General features: G+C 38.5%; 1 protein-coding gene across 1 annotated transcript in view; it reads left to right on the top strand.

The window, feature by feature from the left end:
• Positions 1-2677: 2677 nt before the first annotated feature.
• Positions 2678-11506, top strand: part of hpse2 (heparanase 2) — a 49673-nt gene continuing 40844 nt past the window's right edge. The window contains exons 1-3 of the mRNA XM_029449969.1: positions 2678-2952; positions 4935-5089; positions 5975-6136. Coding sequence (XP_029305829.1) covers positions 2678-2952; positions 4935-5089; positions 5975-6136 — 592 coding nt within the window. The remainder of the gene's footprint in view (positions 2953-4934; positions 5090-5974; positions 6137-11506) is intronic.

Here is an 11506-nt window from a genome sequence, read left to right as displayed (position 1 = left end):
AGTCCTTGCTACCCTATAGATTGACTAATATTCTTGTCAAAGTCCACGTCCACCTGAAGGGGCATCATTTTACTTGTTCGAAGAACTGGTTTATTAAGACTATCGGTTAGTAAATTATTTTTGTTTTCCCACTGAACATGTGTCACATAAATAGGAAGCTTTTTGTTCAATCAAATATTTTTTATTTAAAACAGGCTGTTGCCTTAACCTATAACATAAAGTTATACTTTTAAAATTACAAATCTTATCTCTATATATTTTCTATTTTTCCATGTAATTCCTTAAAATATTCTGGATTTGTGCAGAGTCATGGTTCTGCTTTTATTTAGATTAATCTGAGCCTCAGATCTGTCCAAAATCAATTCAAAACTTTCATTTTGTGTGTGTGTGTGTGTGTGTGTGTGTGTGTGTGTGTGTGTGTGTGTGTGTGTGTGTGTGTGTGAGTGTGTGTGAGTGTGTGTGCGCGTGCGAGCGAGACCGGGTCTAGGTGGGTTTTTCTCAGATGTTTCTATTGTTTCATGTCTTGTTGATGATTGTTTGAGGGCAACCTGACAGATGTTATTCTGTTAATTGTTAGGATGTAAGACAAATGTTCGTGTGAACGGACAATAATGTGTTATCTAATATTAATGTCCTTATTATATTATACAATTATATTGGTGTTTTGTTAGGCTGAAGATTTTTCTTTTTCTTAGAAAAACATCCCAAAACTATCAGTAACACGCCAGATGTGTGCAGTTTAATATTCAAGAGCTAATTCAAGTACTCGTAGCCTAATGAAATAAAGAAAAGTTAAATACTTTTCTATTTATATCAAACACTTGGGTTATATTGAACCCACATGTTAACTATGAAGTCGAGCTGTACCATCATGACAACATGAAGCAGCAGACTATTGGTTTTCTGTTGATCTGTCATGGATCCCTGCTGATAATAGGACGGATTAAGAAGAAAGGCTCAGATGCTGTTCATGCCGGTTTCATCTTTGTGTTTCAAAGTGTATCTGGCACTCAGGAATGACCAAAGACTTAGTTGAAGAATTAATAGAAAGGTTTTTACAGATGCGTCATTAGGTCTCCAAAATGAAACCTCCTGGATTCTTATAAAGCGTTTAATGGGAACATTCGTGTGTAAAACGTTGAACATTAACACCTTGATAATTCATGCAATTTATTGTATTCGTGAATAGGTGTTTTAGGCCGGGGTGGAAAGATTAAATCGGGCTTTTCTCGGAAAATGTTCTTCTCATGTAATTTGCTGTTCATCTGTTAGACAGCAGTGACCTTTCTCGACCACATCTCGCGACGCTGACCGTCCTGTAAAAATCCCAATAGACTGCACTTTCTTTTGGTTTTCTTGCTCACCAGTGCCCCAAAAGCACCTGGATCTGTCATATAAAGAGTTTATATGGGAGTTCAATGTGTAGAAACTTAAATCCCAAATTGGTCAAAAGGGGCCAACCTGCTCATGTTGCCATCTCTAAAAGTTATTGGTCTTAGAAAATGTGCAATCAAACAGTCGTTTGTCAAAACAATTTAAGCCCACAGTACTCAGGAACATAAGATATGCTTTTGAGAAGATGGTAACTTTTCTCTTTTTAAAGCATGCCTTCTTTTGTTCTCTTTAACTGTGAAGCCTAGAGAGTCTGAACTAACAACAGCAATTGTCTGTTAGAACATTTATTTTGTAATGTGTCTGCACATCGTAAAGTGCGATGTAGTGTTTTTTAAACGGGCCACGACGACCTTTAGTCAGTGATCACTTCTTAATATGATTTGCTATTTGATTTTATACCATCAAAATGAGTGCATGGTGGTTACATCTAAACGTATGTGAGTTTAACTTAAATGGCATCCCCGGATAGGCGTTTGCGCAGTTCTGCATGTTCTAGACTCTTTTTTTTTTTTTTTTTTTCATAAAAGAAAGTATTGTATAGATTTTACTCTCAATAATGCTTTTCTTCAACTAAATAATACTCTCTTCATAAATTATAGATTATCATCTTCACACAAAAAAAGAATCGGCAGAAACAGCCAACATGGCTCAAGCTAGAAAGCCTTTTCATCATCATCATCATCATCATCATCATCATCATCATCATCATCATCATCATCATCATCATCATCACCATCATAATGACCTAATAATATGTACATATGCGCAGCTACTTGTTGATATTGAGAACTCTTTAGGTTACACTTTATTGCTTGATTCAACTTTTGTTTTTTACTAAATGATATTTCGATTGTTGTAATATTTCACGCATTTCAATGATGTGAATTTCACCAGAAAATATTTATCTTCAATATTTGGAAGACAATACATTACATCATGGCCTCTTAAGACTAGAGAACTACTTTTGAGCAGTTAGTTACTCATACCTCTGAGAACCTTAGAGGGGCGGTGCTGCCTCCTCTCCTCCTCCCAGCGTCTGGCTCTCCCAACCGGGAAGGCTGGCTCGGGGCGTGCGCTCTTGTGTGCTGCTCCCAAAAAATACTCAGAGGGGCGGGGGGCAGAGGGGATGAGACAACTAGACAGGAAGACACATCCAGATCGATGAAACCGAGGTAAAGAACTACAATTGAACTTCGCGACAGCAAAATTTGTTCAGATTTTTTCTTCTTCTCTTTTAATCCTCATTACGCGCACTGATCCTCCTGCTCACCAAACCAAGAAGATGCCCAAATCCTCACCGTGCGTATTCCATTGGTCTTCCCTGTGGCTGGCATCTTTGACTACTTTGGTGGTGCAGTCGGTGCTTTCTTCCTCCTACTCTTCCTCCTCTACATATCGGAGATCTGCAGCCGATGGGAAGCGCACGGGCTTCATGGAGAGGACGCTGGTTCTCCTGGACGTCAACACCCGCAGTCCGATCAGAGTCCTCAACGACAACTTCCTTTCTTTGCAGCTGGACCCCTCGATCATCAAAGACGGTTGGCTGGACTTTCTGAGGTACCAAAGATCTTTCTTGTTCACAAACAACATCGATCTGTATTGGTATCCACCACCTAAATCTTTGGTCGTTCTTTTATTCATTACGCACGCAGCCACGTTGTCTGAATGGTCTTTTAGTGGGCCAGCACGTTTCTTCCTCACTCAGGGCACTAAGTGGTCCAACATTACTGCAGGACTTTCCTTTACTGGCATAGTCCAAACATATCACATCATTTATTTTAATAAGGCGATGTTGAGAGTGAACGGTTGCTTCAAAGGCTATCCATTTCGGATTTATTGCTGTTATTGTACACAGTATGTTGATTCACATTAGACAATTGGTTGCCCCTAACCCGTCTAGTCTAGAATGCAAAATGTCAATTTCCTAAATCATTAAATGTAGCTTAGAGGTTTCATTATTTTCTCCTAAAAAAAAACTAAACCTTTATTTTAAAGTTTCCATTGGCTCCAACTGTTGTTTCATTATTCTTTTAGAAAGCATGGTGAGTTTCTGACTGACTGACTTCCATTCAGTTTTGTGATTTTTCACCTTAGTGCATTTATCAGAACACTTCACATTTCACTAGATACACAAGTTATACATTTTGACCATGAATTATAAATCATGACATTTTAAAATTAAAAACGTAACACTAAACCTTTTAACGGACAAGGCTACGGACTCATCATGTGTCAAAATGTTATGTAGTCACATTGTTTAGTTTAGTTCAGCTTCTCAATCACATTGTATCATTGTAAGAGATACCTATAATCTACAGAAGATGATCTATACGGCAAAACATTACATCCTTTTTATACAGTGCATTTCCTTACTGACGAAAAGAGAGGAGATCATGTTTGACCATATGTGTGTCTTCCCGATTCTTCCCCTATAATAAAAGAAACACGGTTTTATTACTTTACAATAAATGCATGTTTGACATCACACACCATTTATATTCACCATTGCTCTCTACATAACCGTTTTAACACCTTTGCTATGGGTTAGTTGTTCATTACTCAATCCTTTTGTAATTAATACATTATATACATGTATCTTCATCACCTACACTTTCAGCAGACTAATGCTTGATTAGACTGAAATAAACTAAACAACAAGTACTGTAGTCTGTAGGCCTGTTGGTCGTGACATGCATCCTCCGTCATTTTATTGTCTGGAGTTTAAACCGACTGCCACGTAGGCTGTATTGAAATTGTAGGGATTTACAACAAAATAAAAAACCCTCATGTACTTTTATTCGTTTTTCGAAATATTACAACTTCATAAGAACTAACCTGTTTAATGTCACCTAAAATTAAATAGCATTTTGTTCATGCTGCCTTAATAGTGTTTCCGTTTCTATATACTAGTAGTAGCCCAAAGTATTTTTTGAAATGCTATATTTGTTATCAATGACAATTAATTATATGTTTCATTTGCAGAAAGCATAACATGAAAACAAAAAGCAAATGACAAAAAAAAAGTAGCAGCTAGTAGAAACTTCTTGTTTCTGTTGGTTTTTATAAATAGTAGTTTTAATTATTTTTTTAAATAGTGGAGAGTAAAACCTCCATTACATATGTGTGTTGTTGTAATCCTTCGTGGATTACAGTGTACCTGCTGTAGGCTCCCTGCTGTAGCTTCTTTTTCCTCAGGATGACGGATGATGTGAAAGTTGCTGTCTGTTTCTTGGGCCCGTTGATATCAAAAAGAAAAACAGGGCATACGTTTTGTGTAAGGCTTGCGGTGCTTTAACAGCCACAGCAAAGTTAAATTACTTAATTTTTATCTGTCTCTGTTTGGCTTTCTTTTTTTCACATGTGGAAATATATCTGAATTAAAGTAAATTCAGCGTCGCTTTTTGGCTTTTCTGCTCCTCCTAAATATGACTGTGATTATAACCTGAAGCCATAAACACAGACAACATTTTAATAACACACAGTTGTGATTCTGTACGTAATGTTTGTTATGAGTGTCATTCTGTCCTGTGTGTCCACAGCTCCAAGCGGCTCGTGACCCTAGCGCGCGGCCTGTCGCCTGCCTTTCTGCGTTTCGGGGGAAAGCGGACCGACTTCCTGCAGTTCAACAACCAGAAGAACCTCGCCAAGTTCAGAGGGCCGGGGCCTGACTACTATCTGAAGAACTACGAAGACGGTGATTACACACGACATTTCATTTCCTCTACTTGTCTCAATGTGTATTTTCTGACTTTTAAAAGATACGTAGGCGTCCGTGTTTTTCCTCTCTGAATGAATAGTCCGACGCAGCGAGTACATTTAAGTGCAGACATATTATGTCCTATAGATATTACGTTGTTTATTTATTTTACACAGCATCAATTTCCTTGTAAAATACAGTGCGTTGCCAGTTTAAATGGGGCACCTAGCTTAAACACCAGCCCTACAATGAATCCTCACGAGGGTTATTCCAATATTAACCTTCACTAAACGGGGAAGACAAAATATGTGAAACAACTCTCAGTATAACACAAGTGGCTTCAATTTAATTGCACCTCACAATGCAGCCTCCAAAACCATAAACCACAATTAACACCTCTCGAAAACAGTTTCAACAGAAATGGAAAATTATTATCTTTACCAAGGTAGGACTTATCGCTGAGGCTTGTCTAAGAGACTGCTTTGTTTTTGTAGGTGTAGCTAATAAAATGCCAACTGAGTATAGGGCACTTTTGTAACATGGTTTAACACACATTTGTGTTAGCCTACTCTCAACAGCATATTTATAAATATATATATTTTTACAATTACGATTGACATATTCTGTTTTCGAACAAAAAGTGTGTCAAACTAAGACACAAGTGTATATTTAAAATAACACAACCTTTGACGGTTCAACAGGTGGTCCTGGTTTTACTAGCAAATAAAATTTTAAAACACACTGAACAAATAAAAGGGTTATACGTTGTGACACACATTACTTTTTGAATAAGATAGATACATAAGTAAGACGTTGTTCAAATTAATTTCAACAAAAAATATTAAAGTAACTTTAATTTCTTCCATCTATGCCGGCTTGCAGATATAGTGCGCAGTGACATTGCATTGGACAAACAGAAGGGCTGCAAACTGGCTAACCACCCTGACATAATGCTGGAGCTGCAGAGGGAGAAGGCCGCCACCACACAGCTCGTCCTGCTAAAAGAGCAACTGTCCAACATCTACAGCAACATTACAATAACAGGTAGGAGATCACACACACAAAAATATGTATTTTTCTGGGCGCATGCTCATATCCTGAAAAACATGTTGTGCATGTTCCCAAAGCATAGTCTGGACTTTGCGTCCATGCAGATGCGTTTGTGCACACACGCATGCACTCGCTCAAGGTTCAAAGCATGCCAATGTAAACCATCAGCTTTCAGAATGACAAATGTAATTTGTAGAGGAGGAATGTGGGGATGGATAGAGGAGTGCAGCAGCAGAGGCTAGTAAACAGAGGACTGGCATTTTCACTGGTTACAGTTAGCTCAACCTGACCGCAGGAAGAACTCTGGAGTCCTGATTTTGGGTGGGCCCCATTTTCTTATCTGTTACTGTGATTGACTTGGATTGAAGTGAGGAGCTGCAGGAGAAAAAAGGAATTGAGGGATGTGTCTCTTAAGATGACTGCAGTTTTTAGATTCATGGTGGTGACTGACTGCATAAAAAAAGGAGTCTGTTTCAGAAATGATCAGTTATCACTCTGTGCCGTTTTAAAGAGCTGAGAAGTAACAGTTGGTTGGTTAAGAGTATAGAGAAAATACTTTGAAGATAGAAGACTAAACTTAAAATGTAAAGAAAAAAAGGCAGTAAAAGAAAAGTATAGATAGTTTTACCTTTAAACCCTGAGTAATACACAATTGAATGGCATCATTAGAGCCATATACATGTTATTCCAAGTCTTCACTGCTCTGTTGGATCTTCATACAGAAACACACACACACTTCCTATCCTCTTTGGCATCTTGAAAAGATAGTGGGTGGGGAGTGTTTTTTATTATGCGGGCAGGGTTTTTATTCCAAAGCAGAAAACCACCCAGAAATTGAGTCTTGAAAGCCAAAGAGCTCCTGGGAAAAAAATATTGTGTAATTGGTAGTTGACCAGCAATTACACCACTGTGTGTTTCTGTATTAGTGATAGATGTGGAACAACATATATCAGCTGTGTATTTCAGATTCTCTCAAGTGCAACTATCAAAATGTGGTTGCATTTATCAAAGTAGGAAAATATATTTTAGTATTTGAACCTGCTTGTGTGAGGGCTCAGTTCACAAGTTCAGTTCAGGAGTCATGTTGTATTGCACCTTATTATTCATTTTGAAGTTTTATGTAGGCCTAGCATTTTCAAATATTTACATTTGTCTTTGTAGCTTTCCTCAATCAAACATATTTTTGATTGAGCATGCTGATAGTGATTACGTGATATTTTTTGTTTGTAATGATAAAAGTATTAGTAATGTGGATATGATGCATTGTATATTTTATTCATCAGGAACAGTCATATAAGTACAGAAAATGATATCATGTGACTATCACACCACTTTTAAGACTGGCAAAAGGCATTATTGAAACTACCGTACAAAACTGAAGTCCCAAACAAAATATCCAGTCTCATAATATTCATAATTATTATCTCAATTGTTGTATTTTGGTAAAAGAAATAACTAATAAAACCATGGTCGAGACAACTAGCCTCTGTCTAACACATGTGCAAATGTTTCTCAAAATTAAGACCACATTTCCCATAAACCCTGCTGCTTCCTGTCACAAAGAGGATGTTACCACTTGCTCACTGTGCTCAGCTGCAGCATGCAGGCATACAGAGTGTTCTCTGTGATAGTCAAGTAAAACAAAACATGGTGATGATTTACTGATGATAAAATATGCATACTGAAACGACAAACTGATTTTACCGGTGGAAAATATTGATGCAATAAAACTTATGGTGATAATGAATCACCACTGAATGTTATTTTCCCACACACTAGATATTTTTGTATTATTCCACTGATTGATTAAGGCCCTATGGAGGATTTTGTCTTTTTAAATGTGAACTGGTGTGAAGGTTCCTATTAAGCGGTAGACGTGGAGTTGAGGGACAGAGAGTTGCTGTTTTTGAGCAGGTGCCATAGTTGTTAACAGACTGATTGGCTAGGCGATGAAGCCAAGCAGAAGGACTTTCTTTACCGAAAGCTGATTTATTGTGAAGTGTTCTCACAGAAATGCATATTCTATCAAACACAGAAACAAGCTGCCGGTTTCCCCCGAGGGAAACGTTGATCAACAGTCAGAGATTGTTTGTAAAGGTGGAGCAGCTGTTGTCTTCTTATACTTCAAAAATTGGCCTCTGATGGAATCTAACATACAATTACTATTTCAATAACTCACCTGAATAAGCACTGATGATGCTGAGAAACTCACGAGAGTGTAAACATGATGTTTGTGCTCTAGTGTCATTATTACACTCAGTTGAACTGCAAGCATGTTGTGTTAACTCACATCTCTGTGGTGGAGAGTAACAGGGGTACAGAGGCACCATGGATGTGTTTAAATATGGTCTGGTAACAATCAGCCGTGTGTGTGTGTGTGTGTGTGTGTGTGTGTGTGTGTGTGTGTGTGTGGTGTGTGATGTGTGTGTGTGTGTGTGAGAAGGCAGTAGGTGTTTGAAGGACCTTATAACAGTCTTGCTTCATCCTTTTCCACTCACCACTGTATAACCTTTGACATAGGCTTGTTAGCACTATCCATAATGGGACCACTCCGAACTAACACACACATGCACACACATGTTCAATCAAGTCGAGAAAATTACCCCAAGCTCAGACAAGGTCATGGTCAGGGTCATCTCATGTCTCTCTGCAGGAGTATATCCCTCCATCAGGCATCACTTCTTCAATTCTCTCTTCTCTTCATCTGCCTCCACCAGTTCCCTCTTCTCCACAACTTAACACCTCTCTCCCTCATTTTCTCTCTCATGTTTACTGTTGGTTTAGCTGTGTATATTGTGACTTCGTGTGAAAGTCCTATGTTTATTTGACACTTCAGAGAATGAGGCAGTCACTCCGTTCAACTTGTGACCTCAAAGGGCTCGTCCGTGTGTTTAAGGCTCAAAGGATAAACACAACTCAATTTAGGAATTCCTATACTGTGTTATTCTTGTAGTCTAAGGCTGGCCGATCAATATTTGAGAACACAGACAAGAAGAAAATCTTCCCAAAACAGAGAAACTTGAGAAGAGTCAAACATAGGATATCTTTAGTTATAAGGTCTGCAGCTGCTTGTGAGAACTGTGCATATCTTGTGTTGTTATTTCGGTAGTATCAAGGATTTCTTTTTGCTATAAATTGCTGCACTTCCAGAAAAAGCTGCATCAGCGTGCCTACACAATGTTATATGGTAGATAAAAGCCGAAATGTGTCACAGCAGTACTGTAAAGAGGAACAAAAGAATACGTCTTACTTACAGTGTGTATTGTTACAAGCAAACCCGTAAAAAAGGAAAACGTTATATTATGATAAATGTAAATTAAAAAATTAGGGCTGTCAAGCGATTCAAAAAAAAGTCAAGGGGGTGGGGGGGTGTATCTAAGAGTGCGATTAATCTGCGTTCATTTTTTTGTCGTGTTATCTTTTCTGTGATTAATTTATCGAAATTAACGCGCTAATTCGACAGCCCTAAAGAAAAATGTAAATCAACTTTTATTGTCACACGTGTAACCGGTTTACAAGTCCCCACGGACTGAGCAAGAACATGATTAGAAGTGATACGTGTCCTCTAGCTGCAAGGCTTTATTTCTATTTATTATAAATTGGACGTTGAAGCTTGGACACTGAAGTAATGTTGCTGCTGGGCCAGTTATTTTACATTTTTGGACCCAGGCAGCTACTGGACATCAGTGGAAGAGGGAGAGATTGGGGAGAGGATCCATCTGGATGAAATGGAGAGCCTAACTAGGACATCTCCTTAGGAAAGAGCTGCAATAACCTAGATTGTAGGCGCAACCTCACAAAGGGGCGCAGGAGGCGGGTTTGACACCTCACCACATGATCCATGAGGTCATACTTTTAATGATATCCCGAGTTCCGGTTAGTGGCATCACATTAATGAGTATTATTTTAACCTTAGATGTTGGCTTCATGATCAGGAAGATGGTATGCAGGCTGATATCATGATGTAGACTTTCTTCTCTCTTCCTTAGTCTGATCTCATGTGTGTAGTATCAAGTGTTACAACTGTTTACACGTTCTAATCAGCTGTTAGGTTTAAGTGAAGATTGCTGGGAGTACATCAGACACTTACACCTGAGCCCCTCTCTTTGAACTGACACAGAGGAGCAGCATCACAGCCAGAAGCCTCTCACTGAGAGCTGCAGGAAAGGAAACATAAGAAGAATGACAAAATAGAAAAGTGTGAAGCAATGCTATTATAACCCTGCTTTCACAACAAACGTGCAAGTGCAACAGAGCAGAGCCATTATTTTCAACTGCGGTAGTGGCTACACGCTCCTGAGCAGCTGCACAAGCCAGAGTGCAGAGTGATACGTGCTGTTCTGATTTTGTCGGCCAATGTTTATGTAAATTGAACTTTAACCCCAAATGTGCTGACCTCCAGGATGTGTGCTCTGGCATTGACATGAGGTGTTGGATGAATCTGCAGCTCAATGGACAGTGGATGATTGTAGAACATCTGAACTTCATGCAGGAGACTGGAGTTTGCACACAATCTTTCCCCCAACTTACTGTTTCGGTTTCCTAATGTATTCATCTTTCCCTAACTCAACCATACCTTGGTTGTCATGCACAGATGTTGTAGAAACCATGAATTTAAAAGATAACTGCCGGCGGACATCTTCTCTGAATGTAGGCTTTGCAGAATTGTCCAGTGTTGAGTTGCTGCGTAGAAGTTTGTGCATATCTGAACTATTCTTTGATCTTAATAGGGTGAGGATGCCAAGTTTGGAAATGAATACAGTGACTGTTTACATTCCTACTGTATGCAGTTTGTAGCATCCTAGTTAGCTGCTTTGTAAGATGGATAATGTTGTTAGGGCTCAAATATATTCCACATCTCACTATGAAAACTACAATATGTGTGCCTGATGTAATACTGGTGTAACTTTAGAGCATACATTTTCTTTCAATTGCGTTGGCTCAGTTATCACATCCGAATTTCAATGAGTAAAAGTCTTTTAATACAATAATAGGAGCAGACATCATGTTCCTGACAAAAACTAGTATGAGTCACTAAACAGACTAAACATTAGGAGCAGGCACAGAAAGGGGAATTTACACTGTGAATGTCTTGACAATGTTTTCCTCAAAACAAACTGACACAGCTGTCTATAGTCAGAGAGCCTCTAGTTCTTTCTGTTTTTCTCAAAATCAAAACATATTTTCTTGCAACAGTGGGAAACATAATCAATCCTACTATCCTATTAGTTCTGCTATATAACTCCTCTCAGCCTTTTATCCACTATTTCCTTAATCTCCTGTTCAAACTATTTCTCCAACATCTGCCTTATCTCCTTTGTTTAAAAGTCCCTCAGTGAATATGCGTACACATTCACACACAAG

Source organism: Cottoperca gobio, chromosome 15 (genome assembly GCF_900634415.1).
Source record: "Cottoperca gobio chromosome 15, fCotGob3.1, whole genome shotgun sequence".
Taxonomy (NCBI): Eukaryota; Metazoa; Chordata; class Actinopteri; order Perciformes; family Bovichtidae; genus Cottoperca; species Cottoperca gobio.
Note: the sequence above shows the minus strand (reverse complement) of the source record. Positions and strands in the feature narration are given on the sequence as shown.